The 18,457-nt window shown below is 41.1% G+C and overlaps 1 protein-coding gene across 1 annotated transcript in view; it reads left to right on the top strand.

Annotated features, from left to right (window-relative positions):
• EVA1A (eva-1 homolog A, regulator of programmed cell death) overlaps positions 1–17,435 on the top strand; it is a gene marked incomplete at its 5' end in the record, with an annotated part of 47,619 nt that extends 30,184 nt beyond the window's left edge. The window contains 2 exons of the mRNA XM_035001207.1: positions 651–824; positions 16,148–17,435. Coding sequence (XP_034857098.1) covers positions 651–824; positions 16,148–16,521 — 548 coding nt within the window. The remainder of the gene's footprint in view (positions 1–650; positions 825–16,147) is intronic.
• Between the last annotated feature and the right edge of the window lie 1,022 nt (positions 17,436–18,457).

Raw genomic sequence — 18,457 nt, forward strand, 5'->3', positions numbered from 1 at the left:
GTTCTGCTGGTGGACAGGCTGTGGCAGTGTGTGTGTGTGTCTGTGTGTGTGTGTACGTATATGTGTGTATGTGGTTGGCCCATTATGGTCACAGGTAAAGTCATGAAACTGGGGGCAGAAAGTGGGCTCAAGCTCCCAAGTTCTTGTGGGCATTTAAGAACTGGAACCACTTCGGTATATCTGGGACAGCCAGCTCTGACCCTTTACCAAAGACACACAATTGGTGACCTGTAGGATGAGGCAAACTGATCAAAGTACAGCAATACTGTCAATGCTGGAGAAAGCAGAGCCAGGCAAAGAGGAGAGGTTACAGTGAGTGACCGAAGTGCTGATGGGCTGTGCCTCCAAGGTGAGCCAGACAGACTGCAATAAAAAGTTCCAAGGAAGGTGAGGGGAAAGTGTTAAAAGGGAACTGGGGAGGAGATGGGGAAGAGAAAGGAGAAAGTCCAGGAAAAACAGAAATGGAAGGAGTTGCTGCTTCCTTGAAAGTCAAGAAGCTAGCTAGAACAAAGGGCACAAGACCCCAGATCCCTGGCTGGGAAGGCTGGCTGGTATTTAGGAGACTGGTTCTTTGTTCTTCAGTCCAGTCTACCTGGAACACGGCCTCAGGAAAGCAGAATGTGTTCTCATCACTCACTTTGTGTTCACAGACAGAAGAGAAGAGAGGGAGGTGCCGCCTTGGTCCAGCTCAAGCATTTCCAAGAGGCTTCCTCTGGATGCGACGTCGAGGCTGCCCTTCTGCCGTAGCACAGACCTGGTGATTACCGAGTGCGTGAACATGGCTTTGCTCAGCAACATCCTAGCGGCCTATTCCTTTGTCTCAGGTAGTTGTCCAGTCTTGGCTGGGCCAGGGCTGAGGGCTGAGGCTATCCCCTGGGTGGCCATCAGTGGCCTTATTCTCAGGAGAGAAATGCTACATAGTTGTAGCAGAGGGATTCTGCTGCACTGAATTTTGAGATGAAAGATCTTCTGGTTTGAAAGTTAAGCTTGGCATTCTCTAATTTGGTAATCAGTGGTGGTGGTGGGGGGGACTCTAAAAGCTTTATCTTGCTAAAAATGTTTGGTTTCCTTTGGGCTCCAGCAAGTGAATGAAGTAGGCTGGGGCTACTGTCTTCCCGTCATTATGCATTTGACTCCCTGTGGGAGAAGCTCTTGGAGTATCCTCAGCCTGCTCATTTCTATGCAGCGGTTCTCAGTCCCACCCAGGTGTGTATGTATGTGTGTGTGTGTGTGGTCTGTGTTTGTGGGGCTGTATGAGGTGTGTGATAACCTCCTGGGAGACATGAAGACACAAAGCATGTGAGTCTGAGAGAGCCTGATATTTGTCCCTACCTTAATTCAAAGTTATACTCTTAGGAAGATGGCTTACTGTTCCTCAAGATCCTTTCTTGAGAATAGATGCTGTTCTTGTAAGAGGAGCCATTTAAAAATACATGAAAATATACCTCAATCAAGCTGAAATTAAAAAAATACATGAAAATGCTCAATGGTTTCAATGACCAAACCAATTTTCTGCTGCTTGAATGAGTTTTACATTTTTTTTTTTTGATAGTTTGCTTTCACTATGTTTTGTTTTGCCTGTTGTCTCAGGATGTTGTATAAAAAGGAAGGGGCTGAGGTTCTGATTAGAATTCCTCTAATCAGAGGACTGATTTTGCTTTCTGGTTCTCTAGCCAGGGTTGATATGTGGTGACCTCAGAGTTCAGATATAAACCCGATATTTCTATTTACAATGGCAAATCTGAGCCAGGGTTGAGGATAAAGGAAGCCCCTGGCTTCTCTTTGAGAGAGGATCTCAGATGACATGCAACCCGATTTTAGAAAGGAGGACTTCTCAGGGGCGGCAAGATGCAGCATGTAGTCTACACAGGCCTCAAGGCCAGGGTTCTCCCTTTCTGGGTCAGCAAAGGCCTGGGTCATCGGTCAGCTCCTCACCACCCTAGGAAGTCTGGTGCCTGGGGCCTCCTTCCCCCTGACACCACACATCAGAGGAATCTCAGCTTTGCTCTTTCTTCAAGGCCATACTGGTATTATGTTTCATAAGCAATTGAATGATGATGCTCTCAACTCTCTAGTGAAGACATCCCCAAAATGAAGTGGGTGGTGGCAGGGAGGGCCTGGAGTTTCCAAGGCCTCCAAGGACACTTGCAAATCAACTGTTGCAAGAACATATCTTGGGTGAGAGCATACAGGCTCCTGGGCTTTGGAGTTCTGCTTGGCACAGGAAGTACCTGGCAGTTTTCCATTTCAGCCAGCATGACCCTGAGTTGTGACCATTGAACGTGGTAATTCATTGAATGGTCTGGTGTTTACCGTGTGTCTTGTGATCTTGCTAGGGCTGATAGATTGCATCCCCCCTCCAACCTTTCTCCTCCTCACCCCATATTCTGGAATTAAATATTGGTTGGGACACAGGAAGATAATGCTCCTTTTGAATAAATATGGGCTGAAATAAAGAGAATGCAAGGAAATGGAAAGTAAAGTGGCTTAAATAAAATGGGTCAGATCCAGTAAATAGACTTGCTGGCTGAAAATGAATTCTGAGTGTGATGGGCAACAATCCCTGGCTGTAAAGAAAATGAGTTAAGAGAATTTAAAATATGAAAGTGAATATAACAGATACAAAATAATTGTTTTAAAAGAAGAAAATAGAACAAATGGGTTGAAGGCAATAATAAAAAGTATGTTCAAAGAAAATTGTAAACAATGTCCTAATCTTGTAGCTCACTTAGGTTCTCACTCAGCTGTATGTGGTCTTCAGCTACACAGGGGCCCCTGATCCCTCCTAATTTCTTCCAGAGCATCAGTTGCCTCTTATTTCGTCCATGTGGTCCATCATTGCAGCAACATATTTGCTAATGCACACAACTCCCTTCTTCTTTGTCTAGCTCCTGATTAAAACAACAGGCAAAACACTAACTCTAAGTAAATCCCTCTTTCTCCCCTTTTGCCCTCTGCCTGAAATAACCAAATGCTGCTACAGCTTTGCAGATTGAAACCATTAGAAATTCATGGTATCAAACCTCAGCTGAGCCTTTCAAGTAGTACTTCAGTCTCTATTTGCTTTTGGAAACATCTTGTTTTCATTCTTCACAATAGCCATTTCAAACCTTGACAATTCGAATAATTTTATTTTTTAAAGATTTTATTTATTTATTTGACAGAGAGAGACACAGCGAGAGAGGGAACACAAGCAGGGGGAGTGGGAGAGGGAGAAGCAGGCTTCCCACTGAGCAGGGAGCCCGATGCAGGGCTCAATCCCAGGACCCTGGGATCATGACCTAAGCCGAAGGCAGAAGCTTAACGATTGAGCCACCCAGGTGCCCCGACAATTTGAATAATTTTAAATGCCTGTTTATCTAAATGTACCCTAAAATTAAATGGCAAATGCAAACTAAGAGAAAAATGCAGCATTAATGAAGAAGGGTTAAAATTTATAACATATAAAGAGCTTTTACCAATCAATAAAAGATCAGATTTCCCAAAGAATAGTAGACAAAAAACAAGAATCAGCAGTTTGCCAAGGAAAAATTACAAATCACTGATAAAACATACATGGCCTGAGTTCTAGCAATTAAACAAATGCCAAATAAAAACAACAATGAGGTTAACATTTTTATTTTATAAAATTCTCAAAGATTTGAGTGATTATGTATATAATTTCAGTTTTGGAGAAAGTGTGGAGAAATGAGTACTCACACACAGTGTTATGGGATTGTAAATTGCTACAACCTCTCTAGAGAGTGATATGGGAATATCTGTCAAAAGCCTTAAAAACAGGGCGCCTGGGTGGCTCAGTCGGTTAAGCGACTGCCTTCGGCTCAGGTCATGATCCTGGAGTCCCGGGATCGAGTCCCACGTCGGGCTCCCTGCTCAGCGGGGAGTCTGCCTCTCTCTCTGACCCTCCCCCCTCTCATGCTCTCTATCTCACTCTCTCTCTCAAATAAATAAATAAAATCTTAAAAAAAAAAAAAAAGCCTTAAAAACATGTATACCATTTAGCCGTAAGTTCCACATTTAGGAATGTATCCTAAGGAAATAACTAGGGATATGGGCAAAAATTTTACTATGAGGACTATTGATCTCAGAACTGTTTATATAGTAAAAAATCAGAAAAATGGGTGAATATTAATTGAAATAGAAAAATGTTTATGATGTGTTTTTAAGCGAATAAAGCCTGTTACCATATAGCCTATGCAGTATGGGGCCATTTATGTTTGTATATTCACATGTATATGTAAGTACATTTTATTGCAAATTATATCTGGATGCTGGGATTTTATGAGTGTGTGTATTTTTAAATTTCTTTTGCTTAGCTGTATGTTTAAGTATTCTATACTTCATTGATACCACTTTTGTAATAAGTAATGTTATTTTATTGGAATTTAAAATTTAGAATTAGGGCACCTAGATGCCTCAGTTGGTTAAGCATCTGCCTTCGGTTCACGCCATGATCTCAGGGTCCTGGATCATTGGGAATCCCTGCTCAGCAGGGAGTCTGCTTCTCCCTCTCCTCTCTGCCCCTCCCCCCTGCTTGTGCTCACTCACTCTCTCAAATAAATAAATACAATCTTAAAAAAAATTTAGAATTATATCATCCATATATTTTAAAAATTACCACTTCCTTATTCTTTTCTGACTTCTAGACCTGTGTATCTAAGTGCCCTGAACATTACAACTTGGTGTGCCATAAACATTTCAAATTCAACCTGGCTTGCATGGAATATTGTCCTTCTCTGTCAGTTGTTCTTTCTTTTATGTACCATGTAGGGCATCACCTACGCCAGAAGATGTATCTTACTCACTGCACATATCCAGTTGCTTAGGGTCAGTCCATTTTGCCTCTCAGTGTTTCTCAGATGTGTCCCCTCCATTTTATTCCCACCATCAATGAATTAATTGATCCAAGCCCCATTCTGTTTTTGCTTATCTTGCATAACAGCATTTTCCATGGTCTATCTGCCTCCCATCTTGCTTCATAGCAAAGATTGTATTTTGTAGCAAAATGATCTTTCCAAACTAGGTTTGATGATGTAATTCTTTTTTATTTTTTAGAATACTTTAGTGGATCCTCATTATCTCTGGGATGAAATCCAAACACTTTTGTATGGTTTATAGTTAGGATTGCTTTCAGCTGCAAATAATAGAAAGCCTCAACTTGGTGGCCTAAACACATAGGAGGTATCTTACCTTCATAACAAGAAGTCTGGAGGAAGGTGCTGCATTGGCTCAAAGATGTAGGGACCACCATCTCTGTGATTCTCATGTCCTTTCTTTTATGCTTGTCATCTCATGGCTGCAAAGTGGTTGCTGTTGCTCTTGCCTTCATTCAAGATGGTTGAAAAAGGAAGGACGATCCAGTAGATGTCATGTTTCATTGGCCAGAACTGTGTTACCTGACCATCTAGCTGAAAAAAATGACACAGCTTTTTCAACCTTTAGACTAGTGGTTCATAACCAGGGATGATTTTGCCCTATGGGGGACTGCAGGAGATATCTAGAAACACTTTTGGTTGTCACAACTGGGGTTGGGGGTGCTGCTATTGGCATCTAACAGTGGAGAAACATCCTACAATGCACAAGACAACCCCCTACAACAAAGAATTAACTGGTCCAAGAGGTCAATAGTGCTGAGTTTGGAAAACATGCTGTAGAGGCAAGCAAGGGAGAAGAGATTTGGGGATAGTGTGAGTTCTCCAATCCGCAGTTTCTTATGTGGTTTCTCAGGGCTTTTAGTGTCTGAACTTGACTTCTCGGTGCTCTTGTTTAGTTGTAGAGCTCCCTGATCAAGATCTCATTCCAATTATTCTAAACCACTTCCTGCACCTTTTCTCAGGTTCTACCATCCTCTCTCGTCACTCTCCCACCCTGGCTTAGGTGCCTGCCCATCCATGTACTCCTCCACACACGTTTTGTTTCCCTATATCTCAGTACTGGGATTGGAGCAGTTAATATTTCTTGTTTCAACTCTGTGCAAGCAACCCCTTGGGATCATAATATAATAATTTATGATGAGGGTAATCATCTCATTAATAGTAATAACCTCATAAGTAACTTCTAATAGGGTTGTTAGAAAGATTAAATGGAATGATTGCTCTTTAATTGAATGTTTTGATTTGATAATACATTCTTCTGATCACTCTTCCATTTCCTTTCATTTCTTCCTTAAAAGTCACCTTCTCGGTTAGATTCCCTCTGGTCACTCCACCTGCCTGCTCCCCTCCAGCACACATCTGACACTTCATATCCTCCTTCCTATTTTTACTGTTTTCCTCTCCTTATCACCTTATTGCCATCTAACATACAACCTGTTTTATTTGTTTATCTTGTTTATTTACTATCTCTCCCAGTAGGATATAAGCTCCCAGGAACACTGAGATTTTTGTTTCTTTCCTCAGCCTCTAGAATAGTGTCTGGCCCTAGGTGGTCAACTAATCAGTGAATAAACATGGCTAAATGATCAAATGATGTAAAAAGATATATAGTGAGAAGTCTTAGCTCAGAGCTGCCCCCTCCATCCAGTCCCTACGTTTGAGCCATCATCAGTCCTTTCTGCATCCTTCCAGAGTTCTTTGTGCACAGGTAAGAAAAGATGAACATCCAGTCTCATCCTCGCCCCTTTTAAACACAGGTAGCATATCATACATACTCTTGTGTATTTTGCTTTCTTCACCAAAAACGTTATCATGAAGATATGTTATATCAGCGTATAGAGAGCTTCCTCCTTTTAGATGACTATATACTGTTCCGTTGTACAGATGAACCATAATTTCACCAGTCCTCTCTTGGTCAGTGGGAGTAGTTCAAATCTTTTCAAACAGGGCAACAGGGTTGCAATAAAAAGAACTGTGGGCACACATACATGTTCAAGTGCATTTGTAGAATAAGTTCCCAAAAGTGGAACTGTTGGATCAAAAGGTGTATAAATTATTAGTTAAGGTCAATATCACCAAAGTGCCACTTAAGGAGTTTTACCCATTTACTCTTTTTAAGATGCATAAGAAGGTCCTGCAATGCTATTTTTAAACTGTTGAGATTTGAGAATCTGATAAATGAAAAATATCTAAATGTCATTTAATTTCTGTTTCTGTAGGTCACAGGTCAGCAAACGTTTTTTGTAAAGGGTCAGATAATAAATATTTTTGGTTTTGTGGGCCATACAGTCTCTGTTCTAACTACCGAACTCCTGTGCTGTTGGCCTAAAGCAGACATAGAGCATAGATGAATGTTGTGCTGACAACAAAACACACGGTGGTCAGGTTTGGCTTAGGAGCCATAGTGTGCCAAGTCCTGCTTTGGGTGAGCAGCTTTTCATACACTGAATGGCCATTTGTCTTTCTTTTCCTGAGAACTGTCCATAATCTTTTGTCCATTTTCTGTATTGGTTGTTGGTCTTTTTTCTTAATGCTCTTTCTAGGTGTTCTTTATATACTAGCCCCTTGTCTCTGTGGCATATTTCAAGTATTTTTCATAATTTTGGCATTTGTCTTTTAGCTTTATTTACAGTAATTTTTTCCAATGCAGATGTACTGGGGGGTCATTTTTTTTCTTATTTAAACAATATTCCTTGTTTTTTTTTAATTAATTTATTTTTTTTAAAGATTATTTATTTATTTATTTGAGAGAGAGAGAGAATGAGAGAGAGAAAGCACATGAGAGGGGGGAGGGTCAGAGGGAGAAGCAGACTCCCTGCCGAGCAGGGAGCCCGATGCGGGACTCGATCCAGGGACTCCAGGATCATGACCTGAGCCGAAGGCAGTCGCTTAACCAACTGAGCCACCCAGGCGCCCTGTTTTTTTTTAATTTAAATTCAATTAGCCAACATAGAGTACACCATGAGTTTCAGATGTAGTGTTCAATAATTCATCAGTTGCGTTTAACACCCAGTGCTCATCACATGACATGCTCTCCTTAATGTCCATCACCTAATATTCTTTGAATGTGTAACTGTAAGTACAGCGGTGTGAACTATGTAGTAGCCAGCCAGAATTTGAATCACTTTTCCCATGAGATTGGCTTGAGAGAGGTGGTCTCTTAGCAGTGAGGGAGTCTAATCCAGCATAACTCAATTGATAGTCACAAATTTGGGGTTTGAAGAAAGTACTGTAGTTTCTGTTTCATGTTATTCCCTTTTATACTGGAAATCCTGTGAGAGTTGAGAACCTTTGTGTCTTTAGCCCCAAAGACACTACAGACTAACAGTAAATTTCTGTGGAATAAAGAAACCATTTATTGACCTATCATATTAGAACAAATTTTAACAGTTGGACTATACTCTCCTGGAGAGAGTTTGGTAAAAGTAGTATTTTCATACACAGCTGATGGCAAGAAAATTTAATGTGTTACTTTTGAAAAGCCACTGGCAATATGTATCAAGAGGTATAAAAATACGTATCCTCTAACACAAATATTCCTTTTCTGAGAATGCATTATAAGGCAACACATGAAACAAGGAGAAAAGGAAGTAGCATTATACACAAAAGTACTCTGACTATCCATTTGTCCAAACCCATACAATGTACAACACCTAGAGTGAACCCTAATGTAAAATATGGACCTTGTGTGATTATGATGTGTCAGTGTAGGTTCCTGAGTTATAACAAATGTATCACTCTGGTGGGGGATGTTAATAATGGGAGAGGCTATGGGTATGTGGGGGTGAGGGTTATGGGGAATCTCTGTACTTCCCTCTTAATTTTGCTGTGAACCTAAAACTGCTTTTAAACATAGTCTTACAAGCAAACAAAAAAAGTATGCAGACAAAAATATAAATTATATAAATACAACCAAGTAAATATAAATAAATATGTACATATTTATATGATAGGAAGAAAGAACAGAAGACAATTCACTTCACTACACTACACAGTGTGTAGTTATATTCAGGTTGTGGGCTTATGGTGATTTTATAAATTTTTTTCATCCCTTACTCTTTTAATGTTGTACCATTATACACACACACACATTTATATGTATACACACATATATACACATATGTACATCTATTATACATATTTATCCGTATATAATAAATTTATTACCTGGACTTTTAGAAATTATGTATTCATGATTTAATTCAGTAAATATTTGTGAGATACACACAATGAGCAAGGCAATGTGCTGCATGTTCTGTAAATCCAAAGTGAAACAGGTGGATTCTGCCCACAAATTTCTACTGTTGTATGGGAAATATAGTCATTACATAACTAACTATAATACAACTACATAAAGTGCTGCCTAGATCAGAGGGGCTAATTAATCACATTCTCCCCCCCTTCCAGACTCAAGGAGTCAGCAAATAATCAGAATAGGGTATCAACTGCAGCATTGGTTATGCCAGAGCAGAGAATGTTCAGGGCCTTCTACCTAGCTCCCCTTAGTCCTAGGGCCATAGGACCATAGATCTTTCCAGCTGTAGATGAAGGAAGGTGAGCAGGGTGCATTAGGATGATGGGTATGGTCAAAGGAAGGCCTCTTTTAGGGATGCTTATGGCCTGGATAGGTGGTAAGGGAAGATGAAAGAGGCGAAAGCGAGGGAGTATATATACTCCAGAGCCAGCCTAGTGGGGCAGTGATTCTCCCACACCTCCTCTTCCCAAGGAAGAACAAGTCAGGGATGGAAGAAAGAGGGCAGCTTTCTCCAGCATTTCAGAGAGGGCAGAAGTGTTAGTGGGAGTTCTTGCTTCTCTATGGGGAGGGGCAGAATCTCATAAAGAGGAATCCTTGCAATGCTTTAAGAGTTCAGAGAAGAGATTATGCTGAATACCCCCTGATTCTACAAAAGCCCCATTACTTTTCTTTAAAACCTATTTGTAAACATTTTTCTTTCCAATCAAGGGATTGCAAGCTTGGGGTGCCTGGGTGGCTCAGCTGGTTAAGCGTCTGCCTTCAGCTCAGGTCATGATCCCAGGGTCCTGGGATTGAGTCCCCAGCTGGGCTCCCTGCTCGGTGGGGAGTCTGCTTCTCCCTCTCCTTCTGCCTCTGCCTCGTCCCCTGTTCATGCTCTCTCTCTCAAAATAAAATAAGATAAAATAAAATAATAAATAAATAAATAAATAAATAAATAAATAAATAAATAAATAAATAAAATAAAATCTTAAAAAAAGGGGGGTTGCAAACTTTGAGGCCAAAAGTCTAGGCAGGGGAACCAGTTACACTTGCACGGAGACCAGCTGATCTGGCCTAGACTGATGCTGCTCTTCTCCTATAGAGTCTGCTGGGCATGATCTGACCTCCGAGGTTACAAATGAAATTAGCCCAGGACCTCCACATAGAGCCTCTTCCTGCCCATGAAAACAATGACCCTACAGGAAGCAAGATACAGCAATACATTTATTTTTATTTACTGAGGGAAAACAACCGACAATAGCCCTCCCCACTCTACTTCCTGGGCAATTAACAGCTGTCTGGATCTGGCCAAGACCAGGGTGGATCATTGGCCAGGAGGAAGTGACCTGGAGCACAGACTAGAGAAAACAACCACAATAGAGCTACAGTTTTGATTTTTGCAGAAGCATGATGAAGAAAAACAAAACAAATTATATCAGCTGTGAAAATCAGCCCTGAGTCACCTCCTCAGGAACCAGTGAGGCCCAGTCAACTCTTTGCCCTCTCTCATTGCTTTTACTGGGCTTTTCTGGGAATCCATGTCTAAGAAAGCTGTAGGCAAAAGAGTATGTTTTCTGGTTGGAGTAGCAGGATAGGATGCACTAGTTAAGCTAGAGGGAGAAGAGGGGTTCCCAAGATAAAGTTCAGTAACCATCTTCAAAGTTAACCTCTGAAATGGGGGCATGGTGAGGGCAGGGTTTGAAAAACATGGAGACACACTCCAGGGAAGAAAGGGTGGGATGAGAAGGGAAGGAAGGGAGGAGGAGGAAAAAAGATTAGATGGATGGAGGGATGGATGGAAGGGAGGTAGAGAACGTGGAAAGAAGGAAGAAAGGGAGAGAGGGAGGAAGGAAGAAAATAAATGAATAGAGTTATCATTTATTGAATGCCTCTCCTTGCCAAGATCTTGGATAATCCCTTTATGCTGGTCATCTGTAATACCTTTAACCTTTACCACAACTCAGCAGGGTAGGTAAGTAGTGTTTAAAAGATGACTGAGATGAGGTTTCAAACTGATGCTGGTCTGTCCAGTGGTTTTCCATCCTGGTAAAAGCATGGATTTGGGTATCTTTCCTAGAAAGCCTTCTCAGATCCCCATATCTGAACGTTAGCTTTTCCACTCACCTTTGTGTTTCTGGAGATCCCTCTTCATGCTTCTATAGAAACTCTTCCCTTTAGTATGGGAATGGGTGGGTCTGCTTCCCTGCTGGGCTGTTAAGCTCCTCAAGGCCAAGAGCTCCCTCAATCCTCTCAGTGTTTCCTGGATATCAACTAGACAGGGTTCAGTTTCATCCTCCCTCACTGAATATTTATTTATTTATTTAAATCAAGCAATCAATTAATTTTTATTGAGATATAACTGACATATGACATTATGTAGATTTAAGGTTACAAGGTGTTGACTTGATACATTTATATATTGCAGTATGATTACCATCATAATATTAACTACCATGTCTTTCACATCACCTAATTATCTTTCTTTCCATGGTGAAAACAATTAAGATCTAGTGTCTTAGCAACTTTGAAGTCTATAATACAATATTGTTTTCTATATTCACTAGGCTGTGCTTTAAATCTCCAGGACTTAAATTTATCTACTGGTTGCAAATTTGTAGCCTTAAACAACACATACCCAATTCTCTTACTCTCCAGCGTTTATTAACCATTACTATACCCTGTTTTTATGAGGTCTTTTTTAGATTCCATATATTAGTGATATCATACAGTATTTGTCTTACTTTTTTTGACTTAATCTCAATTAGAATAATGTACTTAAGGTCACAACACATTTTCTTTATCCATTCATCTCTTGATGGACACTTAGGTTGTTTCCATGTCTTGGTTATTGTGAATAATGCTGCTGCGAATATGGGAGTGCAGATATCTCTTAAAGACAGTGATTTCATCTCCCTATGTTTCCTTGATCATCTTAATAGATGCAGGAAAAGCATTTGACAAAATACAACATCCTTTCATGATAAAATCCTCAACAAATTAGGTATAAAAGGAGCATACCTCATTATAATAAAGGCCATATATGACAAACCCACAGCTAACATCGTGTTCATTGGTAAAACATTGAAAACTTCTCAACTGCATACAAAAGCTCCACCCTTTTATTCCCCTCTTTATAGTTTTGATGTTACCATTTACCTCTTTTTATATATTGTGTTCATTAACAGATTATAATAGTTACAGTTATTTTTAGTACTATTTTCCTTTAATTATACCATAGTTTAGTGGTTAACACACTATTCTATTACAGATTTAGAGTTTTCTAAATCTGATTGCATACTTACCTTTACCAGTTTGTTGTACACTTTCAGATGTTTTTGTGCCACTAATTAGCATCTTTTCACTTCAGCTTGATGGACTCCTTTCAGCATTTCTTGTAAGGCAGGATACCTTCAGCTTTTGTTTCACTGAGAAAGTCTTTATTTCTCCTTCATATCTGAAGAATAACTGTCATATAGAGTATTCTTGGCTGGTAATTTTTTCTTCAGCATTTTGACTATGTCAGTCCACTCTCTCTCTCCTGGCCAGTGGGGTTTCTGCTGAGAAATCCACTGATAGCCTAATCCTTTATAAGTTATACTTTTTTTTTTTTTCCCTCTAGATACATTTAGGTTTCTTTTTCTTTGATTTTTGACAGTTCCATTATAATGTGGCTTGGAGGTCTTTTTGCATTGAGATATTAGGGTGATCTATTAGCTTTGTGAACTTGGATGTCAAAGTGTCACCTCAGTTTTGGGATGTTCTCAGCTATTATATTTTAAAACAAACTTTCTGGCCCCTTCCTCCTCTCTTCTCCTTCTGGAACCCGGATTATGCTAGTATTTGTACATTTGACCGAATCCCATAGATCACATAGGCTTTCTTTGCCATTCTTTTTTCTCTGTTTGCCTTGCACTGGGTTGTTTGAAAAGCACTGTCTTCTAGGTCACTTATTTTGTCTTCCATTTGATCTACTCTGCCACAGATTCTCTCTATTGCATTTTTCATTTCAATCATTGAATTCTTCAGCTCCAGAATTCTGTCTGGTTCTTTCTTATGGTTTCTATCTCGTTACTAAATTTCTCATTTTGTTCATGTATTTTTTCCTGATTTCACTGAATTATCTTCTGTGTTTCTTTGTAGCTCATTGTTTCCTCAAAACAGTTATTTTGAATTCTTTATCTGCTAGATCACAAGATTTCATGTCTTTGAAGTCTTTATTGAAGGATTATCTTTTGATGATGACATGTTTTCTTGATTCTTCATGTTCCTTGTAATTTTGTGTTGCTGCTTTGCCTCTGAAGTAAAAGACACCTCCTCAACTCTTCACTAGTTGCTTTCAGATGGGGTATATTGTTTGTTGGTCCTGTTGTATATGGGGTTCTCTCAGACCTTGTATTTATACACCTGCTCCACACTTCTTGCTCCCTCTTGTGGCAGAATTCTTAAGCTTTTATGTCTTCTCTGGATCTTACAGCTCACCTGGTTGGCTCCTGGAAACCTCTCTTTTGTTTTTCCAGAAGGTGGTGCTACAGCTCAAGATTGTGGTTTCTCTCTTGCCCACAGTTCCAGGTCTGTGTTTCTGATAGCATTCCGGTTTACCCAACTTTTGCTGCCAATCTTGGAGCCCAAGTAAAGAACCACCTTAGAGTGAGGGAAGGTATGGGTTTAGCACTTGGGGTATTAGGGATGTCTGCCAGGTGGTAGGAAGATCCTTGGCTGAGGTTCTCCCAGAGGCTTGTGGGTGGACTTTCTCCAGACATGCTGAGCTCAGTCAGCATGAACTGTGTCCCTTTATAATGCCCTTTGATATTCTTACTTGCCTCTTTCCCAATTTCTTCCCTCCTCTCAGTCATGGAGGTCCCACTTTAGTACTCTGGATGTTGCTGGAGGGAAATGGGTTTCCTGTGCAGCATCTGGCAAAGCTAGGGTAGCCAGGCACTCACACACTGCTCCCCTTTCCCCCACAGAGTGGTGCCACGGGATAGTTCAATTCTGTGCTGTGTCAACTCGGGGGGCGGGGAGGGGCACTACTGGAAAAGTTCCTTCAAACTTGTTTTGTTTGTTTGTTTCCTTCATTGATGTGCTGGAATTCTGTTTCATCCATGGGTATTTGCCCAGGTCAACACTTCAAGATTTTCCCCAAACACAGCTGGGAAGGGTCAGGGTTGGGGTTGCTCGTTCCACAGTCCAAACCAAAGTCTGTCTGCAGTCTGTCTGTTACTGGATGATCTGATGGGCGGGTGGGAGAGACTCCTCCTGGCTTTCTTGGCCTATGCTGTTGGATCAGAGGGTCCCCACAGAGACACTTTTGTTTGTGGATGGATGCTTAATTAGCTGTTTAAAAAAAAGGGGACACAAAAATTGGGATATCTTACACCACCATGATATTGGTCACCCCCTTTCAGCACATTTATGTTGTTTGTTGACTACCCTTGTATCTGCTACTAGTGTCTTCTATTTTCTTCTCTCCTCTCCTCTTTGTACCTATAATTTATATCTATTGTATTCACATCACTGTCATTTTGGTAGAAGTTTCAAAGGGAAGGAGGCATCATAAACACATGCATTCAATATGCTGTATTTAGACTGATAGAACCTTTTTTGGGTACAATTAAGAATGCATAAAACTTCAAAATGCCTATGCCCTTTGATGCAGTTGTCCTATTTCTAGATAACTAACCTGTAGAAATAATTCTACATGTATATAAAGAGATGTGTACAAGGATACAAGCATGTTGACATTAGTATTGCTCATAATAGTGAAAAATTGTAAACCATTTATGTGATAGTAATAAGGAAATAGTTAAACTTTGATATGTCTATACTACAGAAGACTAGGCAGCAGTCAAAAAGAATGCTATTGGCATATCTGGAAATCTCTCTAAGAAACATTCTTAAATTAAAAAAAAACAGATATGTATTATATATGATCCCACTTATATTCTTTAAAAACCCACAAAAAAATATATGTTTTGATTCATACTAACCAGTGAATAGAGATTATGGAAAACTAATTTGCTGATGGGCCCCTGTGTAGAGCAGCTCACAACATGGTAGCTGGCCTCATCAGAGCAAGTGAGTGAGAAAAGCCAGACAAAACGCATAAGCAAGTTGGAAGTTAGTCTTTTGTAACTTAATCTTAGACTCATCCATCTCTTTTGCCATATTCTGTTTTTTAGAAATAGATCACTGGGTCCGGCCCACTAGGTCCAGCCCTCAAAGGAAGGGGCTTGTATAAGAGTCAGAATACTAAGAGGTGGGGGGCATCTCAGGAACTGACCACATGTATTGACTTAGGCCTGTGATGGTATAGTTAGAATAAAGGAGGCATTGGTCCTTGATTTTATTTATAAATTTGTCGTCAAAAAAAAAAAAAAAGCTGCTTACATCTGTGATTAAAAGTTTCTTCAGGGGTTGCAGGAGCAAATTCAAAAGCCAAGAATCTTCCTCTGTAGGCGAAAATAGGCTTTAAACACATATACACCTCCTAAGCAAATGACATTTAGGTACAGTTGCTTGCTTATAATACATCCTAAATAATACTTTTCTTTCTTTTATCTTTTCATTCTGAAATTACTTCAAACTTAAAGTTGCAAGAATAGAGGAAAAGAATCCCGTACACCCGGGCGCCTGGGCGGCTCAGTTGTTAAGCGTCTGCCTTCCGCTCGGGTCATGGTCCCAGGGTCCTGGGTTCGAGCCCCACAATGGGCTCCCTGCTCATTGGGAAGCCTGTTTCTCCCTCTCCCACTCCCCCTGCTTGTGTTCCTGCTCTCACTATCTCTCTCTCTCTGTGAAATGAATAAATAAAATCTTAAAAAAAAAAAAAAAAAAGAATCCCATACGCCCTATACCCAGATTCACCATTCGTTGATAATTACGTTTTGAATACACTATGTAGTTTGTCACATGGGAAGGCAATATTTGTAACCGTCGGAGCTTTGCGGTGTGGTGAGAGGTGCGCAAGGCGGGCAGGCGCCCTATGTGCTCTCCGCACATGGAGTCGTCATCTCTCAAATGCCTCTCCTTCCTCCTCCTGCAGAAAATCCCGAGCGAGCAGCTCTGTACTTTGTCTCCGGCGTGTGCATCGGGCTGGTGCTCACCCTGGCTGCCTTGGTGATGAGGATCTCTTGCCACACGGACTGCCGGCAGCGTCCCCGGAAGAAGTGCCTGCAGGACCGAGAGAACAGCAGCGACAGCAGCGACAGCGAGGATGGCAGCTCAGACACGGCGTCTGACATCTCGGTCAGGAGGCACCGCCGCTTCGAAAGGACTTTGAACAAGAACGTGTTCACCTCGGCCGAGGAGCTGGAGCGCGCCCAGCGGCTGGAGGAGCGGGAGCGCATCATCAGGGAGATCTGGATGAACGGCCAACCCGAGGTTCCCGGGACCAGGAGCTTGAACCGCTACTACTAGCGGCGGGAGCCCAAGCCCGCGCGCCGCAGGAAGCCGTCGGCAAGGGCCGGGGGCTGCAGGGCGGGTGGGCACAGAGCTGAACGTAGTTCTGCTGCAGTCCTGGGGGCAGAGATAAGAGGGCACGCCCATTTTCTAGCCAGGAGGACTGAGCTTTCCTTTTCGACTAAATTTATGCAGAAGTAGAAAACGCAAGTCAGTTCATCAATCTTTGCAGGTCGTAGGATGGTGCTGAAAAACCCTCTCCAGCAATCTGGATGGAGATTAGAGAAACGGGACTGTGGTTTCTCTTGATTTCTGAGGATCTCAGAAGTTTCTGCAGACTTCATTGCTATGTGTTACTCCTTTACAAAAGGAAGATTGTCATGGCATGAAGGCTAGGAGTAGCAGGGTGAACTCAACCCAGTTAAATTCCATTTTCTAAATGACCCCATGCTATGGAGGTGACTCTCATCCAGATAGCATGATTTATGATTATTATTTAAGGCTGATTTTTAAAAATCTTGTGTTGCAATGGCAACCTTGTCCATTTTAACTGGCACCTCAGGGATTAAAATCCTATTTTTTAGTATAGTTCCCACCTCATTCATGAAAATGGGTAGAATTAATGTATTATGGGAAATGTGTCAGTGAGCTAGAAAATATTAATAACCTCAAAGGATGAAGGGTTTTATTTTAAATAGTTTATAAAATATATATTAATGTGCGTATTTGAGGATGGTGCATAAGAATAAAAGCTGTGTTTTCCCCCTTTTTGGAGAGAAGAAATTTTGTTATGACTCTAGATAATTATGATTTTAAACATTTTTTTAAAAAAAAAAGTTTGGATTTCCAAGAAAAGAATGGGAATAGGAGATGAGGAATAAAGCCAAAATTAGGATGAGATTAAAAAAAAAATAAATGCTACATAAAATCTTTTTTTGTTTCATGTCCATCTCTGCTGTAATGCTTACTTTAAATGGCAGCCCTTTTACATAGGTGGCTATGGTCTTTTGCCAGACCCTTTCAACAACTGGAGAATTGGGAGAAATGGAGAAACTGGAGAATAAAGAAATGGCCCCTGTGTGACTAACTGGGGACCTTTCATTGCTGTGTGTTGCATATTATAGTTACAATGTAGCTGAGTTGTTGTTAAGCAGAGGATAGGCTTGTCCAAGGCTAAGAATAAGATGGTGGCCATATGGAGAAGGGAAGTCAGTAGAGAAGAAAGACAGCAAGGCTGAAACACATTTAGAAATGGGTTACAGAGAAGCAAGCAGCATCCTCCAGCCTTATAGACAGGAATAGTGAGTTCAATCTCTGTCGGCTCCCTTCTCTTGACATGCAGTGGGTTCCTTAGTCAGCCAGTTTGGGCGTTCCCAAGCCTTCCTACTGACATCCATCGGCGTCATCACCAAGCCTGAAAGGATGGTTGGGAGACTTCCTCTGCTGGGGTCTCTATTGCTTTAGCAACCCACTGTCTGTGATAAGGGCTTGGAAGGCTGTCTTAAGAAGTGAACACTCACAAATCTCTGTTTGCCCAGGAGGCGATACAGTTGGCTTGAAACCTTGGTGGCTGATCTGATTATATCATTTTGGGTTGCCCCATTGGCTAGTAACAACTGCCAAAAATCTTGTAAATCAGTGTCTTTGAATCTGGGTTCCCACTCTTGTGATTTCAGTCCCTAGGCAATAATTGCCTGGACTTCAGATTAACATCACCTTGGTCTTTCTTAGAAAAGTGAAATAGCAAGGTGTTGCTTTCATCCCCAGAATTCACCCAAAGCTGATAACAGGGAAGGATATGACCCTTGTTAGGCCAGGGGCTAAGGGCGCTGCAGTGATGGAGGTGTTTGGGAAGGTTCTGGGTCATCAGGCTTTCTCACCCCAATATCCTGATGCCTTTCTACCAAGTCCATAAAGTTCCTATCTTTAGGGTGGTGGGGACTTTGCCTAAGGC

This window comes from Mirounga leonina, unplaced genomic scaffold (assembly GCF_011800145.1).
Source record: "Mirounga leonina isolate KUSES-001 unplaced genomic scaffold, KU_Mleo_1.0 Mir_125, whole genome shotgun sequence".
Classification (NCBI taxonomy): Eukaryota; Metazoa; Chordata; class Mammalia; order Carnivora; family Phocidae; genus Mirounga; species Mirounga leonina.